The sequence below is a fragment of the Giraffa tippelskirchi genome, chromosome 5, assembly GCF_054371585.1.
Source record: "Giraffa tippelskirchi isolate mGirTip1 chromosome 5, T2T-mGirTip1v1.2.pri, whole genome shotgun sequence".
Taxonomy (NCBI): domain Eukaryota; kingdom Metazoa; phylum Chordata; class Mammalia; order Artiodactyla; family Giraffidae; genus Giraffa; species Giraffa tippelskirchi.
In genome coordinates, this window is record NC_137279.1 from 47,818,673 (window position 1) to 47,836,944 (window position 18,272).

The 18,272-nt window shown below is 35.6% G+C and overlaps 1 protein-coding gene across 5 annotated transcripts in view; it reads right to left on the reverse strand.

Annotated features, from left to right (window-relative positions):
• The window catches only part of SMYD3 (SET and MYND domain containing 3), a 714,859-nt gene that overhangs the window by 520,897 nt on the left and 175,690 nt on the right, over nt 1-18,272 (reverse strand). For all 5 annotated transcript variants that reach the window (XM_081486882.1, XM_081486881.1, XM_081486880.1 and 2 more), the window contains 2 exons: nt 17,676-17,733; nt 15,793-15,929 (listed from right to left, as the gene is read on the reverse strand). In XM_081486882.1, the coding sequence (XP_081343008.1) occupies nt 15,793-15,929; nt 17,676-17,733 (195 nt within the window). The remainder of the gene's footprint in view (nt 1-15,792; nt 15,930-17,675; nt 17,734-18,272) is intronic.

Genomic DNA, 18,272 nt, shown 5'->3' on the forward strand with positions numbered 1-18,272 from the left:
CAAAATTCAAAGCACTTCACAAGCTTCTCTTAAGTAACTTTGAGGAGGTAAGAAGTGACAAAGAGTATCTAAAGATCACTGGGATATGAGGAAAATATTTTCAGCATAGAAAAATTACGTTTGGCAAGTATCTAAAGAAAAGCTAGAAGCCTGCCTGACAACCATCAGCAAACACACATAGATATCTTCTAGGAATGGAATTCCAAAATCTGATTACATCCTTATAATTCTCTAATTAACCAACCTAGCAGTTGGCAAAGCAGCTGCTGCCGCTGCTAAGTCACTTCAGTCTTGTCCGACTCTGTGTGACCCTATGGACAGCAGCCCACCAGGCTCCTCTGTCCACAGGATTCTCTAGGCAAGAATACTGGAGTGGGTTGCCATTTCCTTCTCCAAAGCAGAAGCCCACTCAACTACTGATGATGATTAGCATTCAAAGCTAAATTTCCCCTGTCAAATCAGAATGACTTACAGGTAGAAGCACATTACCTTAGGATCCAAAGGAACACAATGATTCCTACCTCCTTGCTTACACATTTACACATGCATGTGTGCACATGTGCACACACACACATACACACACACACCAGCAGCCATAACCAGGCTTTGCTGATTACTCACACTGACTTTGATAACATCTCCTTGTGTGTTCTTATATTTACTGGCAGTTTTACAATGGGCTCAAAATAGCTTAGCCAGTCAAAAATAATTCCCTATCCAGAGGACATACTTGCCCTGCCTACATTCATTTGCTACTGTCATAGCAGCAACGCTTCAGATATTACCAGGCTTTGGAAGTGTGAAGAAACACATTGACCGTACAATAATGTGAAAAAGGAAAAGAAAGATGCCAGTGACAATGCAACAATATAAAAGAGAGAAAGCATGCATTGATTAAATCCTTGCAACTTACTAGTTACTATGCAAGGTGCTAAGAAAATGGTTACACCCCTCAAGTTACAGCCTATCCAAGCAGTCACCCAGTTCCAGGAAAGGAGCAAGGAATGAGGCCTGCAGGGCCTTCAAATGTCATATTTTAAAACCTTGATTTTATATAATAGGCAGTAGGAAATCAACATTTTAAAGCAGGAGAATACAAATTAATTAAATATATATATATTATATATATATATATATATATATTATATATATATATATAGATTCCTCTCTCTAAGTGAAGTGAAATAAAGTGAAAGTTGCTCAGTTGTGTCTGACTGTTTGCAACCCCATGGATATACAGTCCATGGAATTCTCCAGGCCAGAATACTGCGGTGGTAGCCTTTCCCTTCTCCAGGGGATCTTACCAACCCAGGGATTGAACCCAGATCTCCTGCATTGCAGGCAGATTCTTTATCAGCTGAGCTACAAGGGAAGCCCATATATCTCTAAAGGCAGTATCAAAAATGGGTTGAGATCCAGGAAAAGAGAAGCAAAAAAGATTAGACAGGCCACGTAGGCAGGATAAAAAGAACCTTAACTAGGCCAGTGGCAAAAAATAGATAAAGAGAGAAAAAAAAAAAAAAAAAAACAGAATTAAGAGATATTTCAAAAGCAGCATAAGCAGGGCATATAGAAGGCAAGAGAGAGAGAATATTCATTCAGAGACATCTCTGACATTCCTGATGTGGCTGACTCAGGAGACTTCCATGCCAAGAGGAAAGACAGAAAAGGTGGAGAAGAAGCACATCCTATTAAGGAGAAGGAGAAGACAATACTTTTAAGTATTGTTCATGATGAATCTGAAGTTAAAACAGATCATGCAAGTGAAGGTTTTTATTAAGTAGAAAATATGAGATTGGAGATCAGAGGAAATAGTAAGGCTCAGCAAGTTAGGCCATGACAGCAGAATGCTTGTCATTCAACAGGTGAAAAGAGAATTAACAAATTATGATTTTTTTAAACGAAATGGTAAGAGGTGTAGAAGGAAAAACAGGGGCAGGTCACGCCACAAAAGGCAATTCAAAGATTTCTAAAATTTGGATAATATCACACCATAATATCTGCATTCTTGAGGTTTAAGTGGGTACTGTTCTATGGACTCTTGGACAAACAAAACAAGAAAATCCACAGTCACCTATTATTACAAAAGACTCCGGAGCCACCAAAACAACAGAGCCGACCAATTTCGCTCTAAACCTGAAACACCATGAGCCCATGAAAGGCTGTGAAGGATGAAACGGGCCCCAGGACATCACCCAGCAAGTCACACGAGTCTCTTCAGATGCTGAGTTGGTGCTGTTAATTCAATAAAATACCGCCAGCCATGAGGAGTAGGAGGGGAAAAAACAATGCTATAAAGGGCATTTTGAATCCTGTTCATAATGCAGCAGATCCTAATAAAAGAGCTCTGCATAAACAGAGCCTTGGTAATCTTTTCCTATAGCATCAAAACTAAAACCAAATGTTAATTAAAACTTAAAACAGCACCCACAATTGTCAAATCTGGTCATATGTAGTTCCAACGCTTTTATCTGACAAGTATTTGTTCAAAACATAGTATTTCTAAATTATTTGCCTATGTCACTCATGTCATAAATTTTAAAGGCATAACAGAAAAATGGTTGCCAAAGAAGCCAAAAATGATTTTATCCTTTACTGTATATATTCTATTGTATTATAAAATGTTTTAAACCATAAATGTAAGTATTTACAGAATTACAAGAAAAAACACATCCAATAATGGGTTAAAAAAAAGACAGAACCAATCTGAAGGCTCTTGAATGATTAATGTTTTAATATTCAGTACTTGAAGGTTGTGGAATCTAGATTTCAAAAAATATCTTAACTCTATGCAAATTTCATTTCAAGTATTTTAATTTTCACCTATAGTTGTGGCAGCAGCAGCTCAGAAATATTTGATGGGAAAAACCCACCCTCCCCCGACCCCTCGTGCTATCACTTATTTAAATTTGAATATATGAAGGAGAGAGGTGTAGACATGAGGCACCACCTCTATGAAAACAGAAGGAATCCAAATTAAATCATTTAAATATTTAATTTAAATAATACTATAGCAGTACTTTAGTATTAGTGATAGAAATCTTATCAGATACATACTCCCATTTCTTTCACTCTGGTTTTGCTCCTAAGGCTTAGAGTAGTTCATAATTAGAGCTTTAATATAGAACATAACACAGAATGCAGTATGGTGGGATGAGGAAAATCTAAAATCAAGATACTCAAGTTAAATCTCTGGTACCTTCATTTAAAAACAATGTGACCTTAAGCATTCCATCATCTGCAAAAGGAATAATAACAACTCAGAAGGTTGTTATAAGCAATGAATGTGATTATATTTGTTAAATTACTTTCTGGAGTTAAAAAATTAAAAAAATAAAATAAAATTGGGTGACTATACAACTAGGCCACTTGTGATAAATCTTTCAATTGTCCCATGATCTACTAATGTAAGACAAAGACCACTGCCTAATACTCACTAGCTTCCCAGTAAGTATGGGACCAAAAAAATGAGCAATACAAAACAAATCCACAAACTGTCAAGTATCTAACATAGCAGTTCTATTCATAACAGTTTTCTAGACAGACTACATCTAGATGGTTTGGAAAGTCACCATCATTTAAACATACCCAGAGTCTCTCATACTAAAACTCATATTTATAGAAACAATCTAGTCTAGTTTCTAATGCTGATAAGAGTAATCCTACAGTGTAATTTATTCTTAATTTCCTGGCTTCATACTGATTCAGTTCAGTTCAGTTCAGTCACTCAGTAGAATCCGACTCTTTGCGATCCCATGAACCGCAGCACGCCAGGCCTCCCTGTCCATCACCAACTCCCTGAGTCCACCCAAACCCATGTCCATCGAGTCGGTGATGCTATCCAGCCATCTCATCCTCTGTCGTCCCCTTCTCCTCCTGCCCTTAATCTTTCCCAGCATCAGGGTCTTATCCAATGAGTCAGCTCTTTGCATCAGGTGGCCAAAGTATTGGAGTTTCAGTTTCAACATCAGTCCTTCCAATGAACACTCAGGACTAATCTCCTTTAGGAAGGACTGGTTGGATCTCCTTGCAGTCCAAGGGACTCTCAAGAGTCTTCTCCAACACCACAGTTCAAAAGCATCAATTCTTCGGGGCTCAGCTTTCTTCACCATCCAACTCTCACATCCATACATGACCACTGGAAAAACCATAGCCTTGACTAGATGGACCTTTGTTGGCAAAGAAATGTCTCTGCTTTTGAATATGCTATCTAGGTTGGTCATAACTTTCCTTCCAAAGAGTAAGCATCTTTTAATTTCATTGCTGCAATCACCATCTGCAGTGATTTTGGAGCCCAGAAAAATAAAGTCAGCTACTGTTTCCACTGTTTCCCCATCTATTTCCCATGAAGTGATAGGACCGGATACCATGATCTTAGTTTTCTGAATGTTGAGCTTTAAGCCAACTTTTTCACTCTCATCTTTCACTTTCATCAAAAGGCTCTTTAGTTCTTCTTCACTTTCTGCCATAAGGTGGTGTCTCTGTATATCTGAGGTTATTGATATTTCTCCCAGCAATCTTGATTCCAGCTTGTGCTTCCTCCAGCCCAGCGTTTCTCATGATGTACTCTGCATATAAGTTAAACAAGCAGAGTGACAATATGCAGCCTTGAGTACTCCTTTTCCTATTTGGAACCAGTCTGTTGTTCCATGTCCAGTTCTAACTGTTGCTTCTTGAGCTGCATACAGGTTTCTTAAGAGGCAGGTCAGGTGGTCTGGTATTCCCATCTCTTTCAGGATTTTCCACAGTTTATTGTGATCCACACAGTCAAAGCCTTTGGCATAGTCAATAAAGCAGAAATACATGTTTTTCTGGTACTCTCTTGCTTTTTCGATGATCCATTGGATGTTGGCAATTTGATCTCTGGTTCCTCTGCCTTCTCTAAATCCAGCTGGAACATATGGAAGTTCACATTTCATGTATTGCTGAAGCCTGGCTTGGAGTTTTTTAAGCATTACTTTACTAGCATGTGAAATGAGTGCAATTGTGCGGTAGTTTGAGGATTCTTTGGCATTGCCTTTCTTCAGAATTGGAATGAAAACTGACTTTTTCCAGTACTGTGGCCACTGCTGAGTTTTCCAGATTTGCTGGCATATTGAGAGCAGCATTTTCACAGCATCATCTTTCATGATTTGAAATAGCTCAACTGGAATTCCATGACCTCCACTAGCTTTGTTCATAGTGATGCTTCCTAAGGTCCACTTGACTTCACATTCCAGGATGTCTGGCTCTAGGTGAGTGATCACACCATTGTGATTATCTGGGTCATGAAGATCTTTTTTTGTACAGTTCTTCTGTGTATTCTTGCCACCTCTTCTTAATATCTTCTGCTTCTGTTAGGTCCCTACCATGTCTGTCCTTTATTAAGCCTATCCTTGCATGAAATGTTCCCTTGGTATCTCTAATTTTCCTGAAGAAATCTCTAGTCTTTCCCATTCTATTTTTTTCCTCTATTTCTTTGCATTGATTGCTGAGGAAGGCTTTCTTATCTCTCTTTGCGATAACTTTCAATATAAGGAATAGAGAAGTGTGGACCCGGGGAAATGGGAAGACGTCAGTGAAAGGGTACATATCCAGGTGTAAGATGAACAAATTTTGAGAATCTATTGAACAGCATGGTGGTTATAGCTGATAATACTGTTTTCTATTTAAAAATTCCTACATGAGTAGATCTTAACTGTTCTCACCACACACACATAAAGGTAATTTTGTGACATGATGGGGGTGTTAGCTAATCCTACAGTCAGAATCATTCTGCAATATGTAAGTATATCAAAGCAACACACTGTACATATTAAACTTATACAATGCTATATGTCAATTACATCTCAATAAAGCTAGAAAAAATATATAAGGAATAGATACTGATGAAGAGTTGTTTGTGACATTAAGTTGTTTGCTCTATCACAGTTTTACTTCAACTTAGAAACTAATTCTTGAGCACTCAGGCATCAGATAGGAGAAAGAGCATTTGACTGAGCTCCACAAACTTAAATTTCAGCATCCATCCTGTCACAGGGTGATTATTTTATTAACCTTCTCCTAACTGCAACTGATGCATCATGGCAAGAGGTAGATGAGAGGAAGGGAGGAGGCTAGGGAACTGGCTAGTTTCTGTGGTCTTTTCAGGCCTAAAATTGTACGGTTCTCCAATGCTTAAGGAAGGAACTGGGTAACATGACCCCTATTCTCACAAAGTTTACAATCTAGCTAGGAAGTTAGGAAATGAAGACATACAGCTAATAAAGAGAGAGAAAATTCACACTTGTCAAATGATCTGTATAGAAAATAGCAGTGGCTACTGATTTTACAGCATGGAAAGATCAATCCTAGTCATGTGGATTTCATCAACAATCTGAGCTGAAACGTTAAAGAATAAGCAGGACTTGGGTAGAGAGGATGGGGAAAGGTATACTGCATTCTTCCATGATGCACCATGAAGATGACAGAGTACCTTACAAATCATCAAGCTTTACCTTATTCATGGGGCTTCCCTGGTGGCTCAGTCGGTAAAGAATCTGCCTTCAATGTGGGAGAACCGAGTTCAATCCCTAGGTTGGGAAGATCCCCTGGAGAAGGAAATGGCTACTCACTTCAGTATTCTTGCCTGGAGAATCCCATGGACAGAGAAGTCTGGAAGACTACAGTCCATGGGGTCACAAAGAGTTGGACACAACTGAGTGACTATTCATGGAGATACCTTATTCATGGAGATAACTCATCCTGACCCGTGTTTCTAACCTGGAATGACACACTTGAAGGGACAGGAAGCTCCAAGCTATGCCAAGGCAGCCTGATATATCCTTGGACCACTCTAATTACAAAGCTCTTCTAGGTACTGAGCCATAGACAGCTTGCCCAATATGACAGGGCTTTTTGTTTTTCCTTCATCATACTGTACAAAGGAACAGTTATCTAAATATGTATCTTTAATATGTAACACTAGGTATTGAAGAAAAATTTAATGAAAATTGATCCTTTCAGATAGTAATTGGGCTCTTTTCTCTCCTGATCAGGCCACATTTTTTCATCTGATTTACAGAAGCCATCCTCACACTTACCTGCTTACCTTTATAACATAACACCTTATTTTCTACATTACATAGCAATGTCTAATTTCTGCCTTCAAAACTATTACTCTGTTTCTCTCTGTTATAAAATTTAACAGAAGTTTATCATATCATAATTTTTCATTACTATTAGTGTTATACCCCTAAAGCTTTTTTCCTCCCATAAGAGGTTCACCTCATTCATAACACAAATAGTCAAAGCACAATAAAATCTGAAGGTAATATCCATAATCTAAGAAAAAGATCTGAAAACTCACACAAAAATTTTCTAAACCTGAGTTATACAGCCAAAATAATTCTACTAGAAAACTGTCTTTACATTTCTTTTCAAGGCAAAATAACAAACTATAACATCTGCAGTTAAAGAAAACAAACAAAAAACTAATAATGATAGTTTATGATAAATAAGATATTAATAAAGTATATATCTTTTTCTATTTAGGAGTTTTATTTCTTCCTAATCCTTAGTGAAATACTACATCTTTTCTACTATATTATTGAATTAAAACATCTCAAATTTATTGAATCAAATGTTTTGAGGATAAAAAATAATAAACCCAAGAGATAATTACTGTATACATAGTGTGCTCACAAATGTCACTGGGAATGTAAAACTATAGAGCCAATGGCATGTTAAAAAGTAACTGTTAAAAGTAATTTAAATAAAATATTTTCTATCTTTTTATTAATTAGAAAAGTTTTGACAGCATGTGCTATCTCTTATTGTGCACACACACAAAAAAATCTTTTGGCTTACAAAATATAATTTAAGGATTGGCAAGCAATGGCCCATGGACCAAATCTGATCCACCACCTGTTTCTGCATAGACTGCAAGATCAGAATATTTTCTTTCATTTGTAAAAGGTTGGGAAAAAATAAAAAGAAGAATATTTGAGTACAAGTAAAAGTTATATGAAAATCAATGTTCTATGTCTGTAAACAAAGTTTTATTGGAAGACATACATGCCAGTTCACTTATATTTTATCCATGGATGCTTTCAACTATAATGGAAGAGTTAAGGAGTTGCCATGGAGACTACAAGTAGCCCTCTCATCATGCATTACAAATTGCCAGTAATAATTCACTTTTGCTTCTTGGCCTACAAAGTCTAAAATATTTACTATGTGAGCTTTTGCAGAAAAAATTTGATGAACTCTGGAATAATTAATATAATGATTCATAATTTCCTGAAGAATTTATGAATATGGAAGCTTCTGTGATTCTGAACTATCAGCTGAACTTCTTGAATTTTACCATAATATAGATTCTTTTTTACCTAGTCTTGTGTATTTACAGTAATAATTTAAAAATATATTTAACTAAGTATTCTCCATAAAACAGAAAATGTACAGTTTTCATACATTCTTTGACCCAGTCAATAATTAAATGCCTACTGTGTACCATGAAGATTCCCAGGGATTCAAAATAAATAAAATGTAATTCCTAGCTCTAAGAAGTCACACTCTAGTAGGGAGACACAGTACTCTAATAGAAGTTTTTGTCACTAGAGGGAAAGCCAAAGCAATGAAAGTAACCTCTGCCATTCTGTAATGACATATTGTCATTTTAAAAACATTACTTCTATCTGAATTATTGGCAAGTTATACATTCAAATAGATAAGGCAACAAGGATTGGCAAACACTTTTATGCATCAGTAGTTTTAATCAAAGTATTGGCCTTACATATGTAATTAACCTTGAGCAACACAGGTATACATAAAAATGCTGAGTAAGAATTTAATAATTATCCTTCTGAACTTCAGAAGTTAGCTGGCATCTGGTCCTTAACTATAATAAACAGACATTCATTCATCACAGGTTGTTTATACATAAATGAAGAGAAACAGTAACTGAGTGGTTAATAATGAAGAATATAACAGATAAATATCACCACTAAAAATACATGACTTGTTTTGTTTTGAAGTCCCAAGTGTCCTACAAATGTCACTTTACTTGGAAGAACATTTTTGAGAATAATCGTCTCTTGAATCTACTCAGAGAGTCAATCTATTGTATAAAAAACATAAATCATAAATGCATCAGCTTCTCATAATTAGAATGTCAAGATCTACATGCAGTTAAGTATGTTGGCTCTTTGTCCATTTTACTTAAAACCAGACGAAATGTATAATCCCCAAAATTAAGTCTTCTAACAGCTGTTCTGAGCAAGACAAGAGAGATGTGTTATCTAGCAGCTACCTCCAAATGTTGAGATACACGTACCCTGGTGATTAGAGGTTAGCAATCCTGGTGTGTCTGCTCGCTTTTAGCATTAAATATTTAATGGCATATTTTTCCTTAATGGAATCCAGGCACATCTGATCAGTCACTGGGATCATTTAGTAATGCAGTCAAAGTTATCACACTACCATTTCATATACACTTTGTAATTAGATAATCCATCACTTTACTAATTCAAAAGATTGCTTTCTTGACTACTTCAGAGCATGCTACAGTAGTGAAATCCAACTGAGCTGATCAACAAAAAGGTTCTAAAATTGGGTCCTGCATGAACTTGAAACCCTCAAGTGGCAAATGCACACACACACTCCTGACCTTTCAACCAACAGAGGCCTTATTTGTCCCACAAATTCACCTAACAGCAACACTGAAGTAATAAGGCACCCTACATCCAGAATGAGAGGGCTAACTAGATGAAAAAATTAAGATTAAAAACTGAATATATCAGAAACAAATTTGTGCTTCCTTTTTACTGAAGTACACCATTCTTCGGCAAATAGAAAGATCCAAAAAGGGATTATTCAGTAATTTTTTCCTCCATGGTGACTTATATACTTTGCTAAAAGTATGAGGTTATGGCAGAATACCAGGGACTATTTATTAACACTCAAAGGGCATATACCAAATGCATGTATATGATCTTTAATATATTACCATTTGTGTCTTATTTTTAACACATCTCGATTAAAAATATTAAATCACCTATGAATTAGCAAGATTCTTGTTCTAACCCATTCTCCACTGCATCTCCAGTAAAAAGTAAATCTCTCCCTGTGAAAAGAATTTACTCAGAATGAAACTGAATGTAAACTAAGTATCATTATACAAAAAAAAACCTTCTAAAATTCTCACTTTCAGATCTATGCAATCACAGTATATATTGCAAAACCAGTTGCCACTAATAGCATGAGTCTGGAAGGCAAGATCAGGAGGTCACAGATGTACCCTTAAGAATAAAAATAATGTTCTACCAGGAAAACTATTATTTCGTTTAAAAGAAAAAAAATCTTCTCAACCAGATGTGGAATTGCTAATCAAAAAATTCTGTTGCAGTTGTATAGTATTATCGAGTTAAAAAGTACTTTGTGGAGCTCTGGCAACAATAACAATGACATGTGTTTTGTGGTCAGAAAGGTCACTTTTATTCTTGTTGCTTCCAATTTAATATCTGGAATTGAAACATTTTACGCACTAGGCCATTTTCTATTTTATTGTTCAGAGCTTATCACATTCTCATCAGTCTACCAAATGCATTTTTAGAAAAGGAAGTTCTAAGTCCAGGAAAAAAATAAATATATATTTTTAAAACTTTGTACAATAATTTCTAAAAAATATACTCTATGCATTGGAAATAAGCTCAAAACTAAGTCTACTGACACTATATTTAGAAAGACCATTACCAATAATTACCAGTGTATGTTTGAGGGGATAGAATAGAGAAATGCTATACATGTCATTTCAGTAAACTATGACATGACAACTAACAAAACTCTTATAATTTAATTTCATCCTTTTAAGATTCATGTGTAAGAAACATTTCATTTATCATAGGAAGTCTGCTTTTATACTTCCTCCATGAAATCCCAAGGAACTACTCTGAAATCATGAAGTTGTGATGAATGTAGGACACAGTAAATGATTTTTGTCCATGATAGCTATGGGCTGAAATGAAGCCAGTTACTAGGGTAAAGGTACTATTTTCTGTTTGCAAAATTTTCTTCTCAACAGAGGTAATTCTGAGTGTGGGTACCAGCACCGGACACAACTGTATGAAAGTATCTGTGACTCTGATTTACAGTCAGTTGCAGATTACACTCCTGTTTTATACTGGAATACAAATAAAGATGGAAAATGGGGCAGTATTAGCAGAAATGAATAACATGCATTAGACACTCTAAGTACTTTATAGTTAATCCTCACTTTAATCTGTAATTATTATTATTTTTTGTGTTTTCTGTTTGTGTGCTCAGCCACTCAGCTGTGTCTGACTCTTTATGACCCCATGGGCTATAGCCCACCAGGTTCCTCTGTCCATGGGATTTTCCAGGCAAGAATACTGGAGTGGGTTGCCATTTCCTCCTCCAGAGGATCTTACCAACCAGGGACTGAACCCGTATCTCTTGTGTCTCCTGCATAGGCAGGCAGATTCTTAACCACTAAGTCATCAGTATTATGATTATCATTCCCATTTACAGATAAGGAAATCGAGGTTGAGAAAATTTAACTTACTTGTCTGAAAAAGAGACTTAACCATCACACTACTACTCAGCCTCCCATGTAAGTTTGTCCTCTAACTAATTTTCTCACCTTTTAAAAGCTTATATTCATGATTATGGGTACACAACACCTGCATATTTGTAGCAAATATTTAGAGCTCAATCAATAGATTGAACCATAGAAATTGCCTTGCCAATATAAATCCATTTTGAAATCTAACTGGAAATTCTACTTCAAAATAGAAGTGGAAAAAAAAAAGCTGGGGAGTGGGAAGGAGCAAGGGCCTGTAGAGATGAAAACATACATTTTCCCTTCTCTAAACAATCTGAAAAAGAGCGAGCAGAGATGAGTCTGGTCTCTATTTTTGATGAAGATGCAGATAATCAGGCACCATCACTATTCTCACAAATACCTGCAGTACATTTCCTATCCTTTGGCCACCTTCAATACCGTCAGTGGTAAATGAGCACTTTCCTCACACCTGATGCTTTAATTTCCATTCAGTCCCACTCTCAAGTAACATACAATCTAAAATTTTTTTTAAAACCATTAAGCAAATAAAGCTACAGGCATACCACTCCCACCTTTCCATCCAACACGATCATCAATCTGTAGCCTCCCTATTTAGAAATTCTGGAGGCACTACTGTCCTCTCTAATTTCTATTACTACTGAAAGTAAACTGCATTTTAAGCATCAAAGCTTTCATTCAACTCTGAATTGTAATCACTAACTGAAAATGAGTATAACTGAAACATGTATTCCACTGGTAACAACTGCCTTTTCAAATCTCCTTCACAGGACGCCAATGAACTTTTCTTAGCACAGTGGGGTTAGAGGAGCTGTACCCCCTTGCTCCCCACAGGCATTTCTAGACCATACTCTCTAATGGTTTCCAAACACCATCTTCTCTTCTGAAATGCATGCCATTAATTTCTGCTTCTTATGTGAAGTTCTCCTTGATTTCTTACCCTAGAAAAATTTCTCCTTCCCACTTAATTTTTACAACCAGGCAACAAATTCCTAAGTGGACAGGATATTTTATACAGCAAACTCCTAGCCTCTGAATCCCAATTTGTCAATTGCTCTGTGTGGAGGTGGGGGGAGTGGGGGGCTAATACTGCTAATAACGAAGTGGTGAAAAGCAGGGATACTTGGAAACATAACTGGAAAAAGACTACACAATAATGTCTTCAGAGTAATGAAGTGGGGCAGGGGAGCGGGGATAAATTTTCCAAGTAAAACCAAGTCTTGAGCAGCAGAAACAAATATACACTATTTTGCAACAGAAAACCCCAGAGTGTTCAAAATATAAACTGCCAACTTTTGAGGAATTAATCGTGGACTGCTTGCTACTAGAAAAAGCTATCCACTCAGCAGAGCAGAAACATGTTCCTAGGATTAAGAACCTTCTCATCCTCCACCAACCCCTTTCATTTCCAGGTAGTTTAAGTTTGATAAATATGTGCATATCCCCAAGAAAGACTTTTGACTTGCTGAGGTTCTTTGCCTTCGAACGTAATTTTCAGAGTTAGTATGAGCCACATATTTCTACCCTGGCCCAAGAGTGCTTTGTACATAGTTCACCACCAAACAAAAACAAAATAAAACTTGCATAATTTGATCAACAAATTCACTAACAAACACCTCTCTCAGGAAACCAAGAGGCCTGATAACAAAAGAGTAATTGTAAGGAATGTTTGGAAATCCAAGTAAAGGAGATGAACACTTGTGTGAAATCTATCAGATACATTAATAAAACAGGTTTGAAAACTATAGACACCAAGTGATGAAAACATGAGGGTTCATTAGAATCGTCTCTCTACTTTTGTGTGTGTTTGGAAAAGCCCGTAATCAAAAACTCAAAAAAAAATTAAGACAGAAACCGATTTGAAAAAGCTCTCAGAATTCCTTCTGTCTTAAATGACAATGAGATGAGCCAAAACATAAGCTTCGTGTGTCTAATACCTTCAGAGAACCTAAACGAATATAAATGAGTGGGAGGAAAAGCAAAACAAAGCAGGCTTTTCTCTACCGAGGCCAGGTAAAGTCAGCTTTCTTTAAAGCATAAATTCAAAAGCTAGCTCCTTAGGTTGAGAAATGCAGGTCAGCACGGAACCACGGCTGACAGACTGCACACAGAGAAGCAGCAACAGGATGCAGCCCTCCCTGTACTGCCCATTTCTCCTCTTTGATTAATTCTATCCCAGCAAGACAGGGAGAGGACAGTAGACGGGGATAAAATTTCCTGACTGGCATGCTCCACCCACTTGCAATGCGTTTGTCATGATCTACATCATCACACACGTGCAAAGTTATAAACTCAGTAGTTCATCCCTAAGCTTTGCAGGACACTGATGAGCTTAATTTAATACTATGCTACTCTTTGAAAAAAAGTGAAAGACAGGAAGGAGGGATGGAGAGTAGGAGGGGAGAGGGAGAAGGGTTTTCTCTTTTAAGGACAAATTCATAAGCAGAAAAATAACTAGAATCTATAAAATATAAACAAAACTTTTACAAGGAAGTTCAGGAGCCATAAGTCAATGCTGCTTTCCTCTGATTATTAACCTATATATATATATATATATATATATATATATATATATATACAGGTACATATATACAGGTTAATATATAGGTTAAAGTATAGGTTTATATATATTAAACTAAACTTTAAGGCAGAAATCACAGATCTGAGTTCAATACCTTCATAAATTACAAAGATGAATATGTTTTACTTTTGCAGCAATAACAAATATAATTATGTGGGGAGAAGGAAAGCATATTATTAAAATTTTTCCTGGTTACTTGTAATGACAGAATTCCTCCCCCCCCAAACAATACAGAGAAAAGTTCATTGTAAGATTCATAAGATTAAAATTATTTTAACAGAAACCAGAGAAATAAGATAGTAATTCACATTTTACACAGAACAATGGAAATCATTTTTAAATAGGTATTATGAACACTAATAACTCCAGTAATTAGCACTTCAACATTTTCCAACAATAGGGAACACTAGGAATGAAGTTATAGTCATCATAGGTATATTTTTATCTTTCAGTAGGTGTTACTTTGTATAGTAGGTAACATCAAAAGAGCTTGTGTGTGCTGTATACATAGGACTACTATAGGTTGTAATTTTCAGAAGCATATGAAATATATATATGTGAAACCTCTCAGATGTATCAGAAGCAATCCTTATATTCTGAAATCAACTTAAAATTACAGACAAACCAGAATGTAATGCTAAGATGATAGTATCAGAAAATCATAAGAACATACTCTAAAGAATAAAAATACATTTGGGAAAAACAAGAATAAATCTATAGCCATCATACTAACCACATTTAAATACTTAGAAAATAAGTAGATTATAATATAAAACATATTTTAGATATATTCACAGGATAAATATGTCACTGGATGTGTGCTTATAAATTGTAAAATTAACAAAAATCACCCTCAAATGTAAAATTTTACTTATTATTAAAATATATCAATATTTTAATATATTGATAAAATATTTAAACAAATCAAAACACACAGTATGGCAAAGTAAGGAAAGCAAACACATGATAATAGTGCAGGACATATTGATTCCTTTATCCCTGTCCCAGGGTAGACATCAAGAATCAACCAGCGCATTCTGTCTCTCTGAGCCTAAACAAACCCCAGAACCACTTGCAAAAAGAGCACTCAGATAACCACTGCCAAGAGACCATAGTGAAATATTAACTTACACCTATTTTATATTCCTAATCTAAGATTTGAGTGACTTGAAACATTTAAACAAATTTGTAGGCAATTTAGGAAATCCTTTTTAAATCAGAAATGATTATATCTTCATTCTATTTAGAATTCACTAAATCAAGAAATGGGTTCCAATAATTTTTCCACTTCAAAAGAGTTTCCACTGCTGAAACCACCACCACAAAACTAAATGAACTCAATGGCAAACTGAAATCCATTAGTAAGAAATAATAGAACATGTTACCCTCTTTTGAGGAAAGAAAGCACACTCTTTTGAGGGTGTGCTTTCACAGCTAACAGTGAACACTCTTGGCTGTTAATAAGCATAGTGATAAAGCGGAAAAAGTAATACTCTTTTCACTATTAGCAGTACATTCTCCCATTTTCTACTCATAAAGGCAGGGAAGTGATAAAGACATGAAGAGTCCTGGATTTTCATGGATTAACAACAAAATAAGGAGTAAAGGGTTGATTTATGGCATTAGCAAAGATACCAAAGTTAACACTTACTTTTGCAAAGGCTTCAAAAATGTCAAAGGAAGGTGGCAGCTGAGAAGCATCCTGTATTTCTTCTCTCATGAAATGTTGAAATGTCAATGCAAGTTGCCTGAGGCCCTCTTTCTTATCTTCAGTCAGTTTGTTAATATCTTTTTTAAACAGAAAATAAATAGCACTATCATACAGCGAACTTTCAGTGGATAATTTTCAGGTATTCAATGGTAGCTATTAAGCCAGATATTTCCTGCCCTAGATTTCATTCTAACAGAGATCAGATGTTTGACAGAAAACAAGAAAATTCTGTAAAGCAATTATCCTTAATTAAAAAATAAATTTTAAAAAATGCCTATCTTTTTATTTTTTGACAGCTACAAATCATTATATACACGTTACCAGTTAAATTCTGCCAAATGTCATCTACAAAATAAGATCAAACATCTAGCAAAACAAAATACACACACACATGAAAAAACAGTAAAACCAAAATCAGTAATGATGTCTGTTAGCAGATTGTCTACATCCTCCTCCACACATGCTCAAACCACCATAAATGCTTATTTAGTCAGTGAATTTAAGCAGACTTTTTCATGAAACAATTTACAATCAGGACATGACTAACTGATTACCATTATCATTTCAAAGGCAAAAAAAAAAAAAACCCAGAAAGCAAAAATTGACAAGTTTGCTTAAAATTAAGTTCAAATTGATGATATGTATCAAGTAGAAAGTACATCAAGAAGAAAACATGGATCAACCAAAGAAATCGCATCTTCAAGTTCTTTACAGAATGAATAAACAAGATATATAAGATTTCCATTCAAACAGAAGGAGAAAGTTCCAAAACCAGTATCACTCCTTGAAAAACTCAGTTTCATTTATACCACAAAGTGTTGTGAAGGCTAAGAGTGCACAATTCAATTAATAATATTTGAGAGCACTTCACTTAAGGCAGCATGGATGACACTGCTGCTGAGCAGGGCTACTGTTCATAGTAAAACTCACTTTAAGAGATGTTAATTATCTTGCAGTAATATAACAAGAAAAAATGACTAATTAGTTCTCTATTAAAACTTGAAAACATAGATCAAGATGAACTACACCATTACTCTGTTGCTCATGTCAGGTCTACATATTTTCTTTAAATTACTTGTGCAACAGAACAATTAAGCCAATGATTTCTTAAATAATAATTTATTATCATTGGCACTCAGGATTCCATAACCATAAATCTGTACTAGATCATTTTATTAGTCTCCATCCAGAAATATTAAACTGTATAGCACATTTACTCCACAAGCTCTTGCTATTTTTGAGCTGCAGTCATTTGCAACTTCATTGAAGAGGATCTGTGCCAATATGAAAGAAAAATAAACCTTGCACTCACTAAACACTCAGATGCAAAGCCTCTCAGTGTTCTCAGGGAGGTTGGCCTCTGCCATGGTAGTTCAGGAGTTGAACAACACTCAGTGCTGTCAGAGAGCCTAAGTCATCAGTACCTTCTATTTTCCATATTATCTAAAGGGCTAGTGAACCTAAATGTTCCTTGGAGCCCCCCATTCATATTACTGTTCCCCGACATCAAAAAGAAGCCAAGAGTGGACGAAGAGAACAACAGAGGGGAAAACAGAAGTGGAATTATCTTGTCAACTTGACTAAGGGTTATATTCCCCTCACTGCCTAACTTAAGACTCCTCTATGGCGCTTCACAAACCCCTCTATGGCCAAAGCTATCCTGGAATAAATTAAATAAGCTAATGTGTCAGTCTACATAAAAACTTGAAAAGGTTTGTTGCCTCACATACAGAGACAGAAAAACAAAGGCAAAAATAAAGCAGCTCATCAGCTCAGCAAATAAATGATAGAACTTTTAAAATGCTGGTAAGACAATCACTTACTTGACTCCAGATCATAAAATGAGTAAAGTTTTTCCGATTCAGAGGGTGTTTCTTGCATCTATGAAGAAAGAAGGAAAACACCAAAAATAATTTAAAGTGTTCCAATATATACATGAATATGTTTAGGTATCTTTAGATATTTAAATGCAAGTCTGTTAAAAAGACAATTTTCTATATATTCCTTCTCTTCATCATGTTAAAATGTGCTGCAACTTGACACACCAGTTTAATTTCTAAACACAAAATTCTTTTGACTTGTGTCATTGCAAGGATTTTATTATTAACTATTACAGAAAAGCAAAGATAGATGAATAAAAATAAGAGTTTATTATAAAATGTGCAACCTTGGGGCAAAAGGAGTGAATTTTCTTATATGAAACACACATAAGAAGTAATGTATAACACTGAGTTGTTGTGGGATAAAATATGTTTAACATGTAAAGCAATTAGCACATGGCCTGGAAATAGTAAGTGCTCAATAGAAGGGAGCGATCATTAATACTGCTTTCTATTAGATTCTGACTCAGTAGGTTGGGGGTGGAGATTGAGAACTAGTACCTTGGGTGATTCTGAAGCAGCCTAATTCTGCTCTAACAG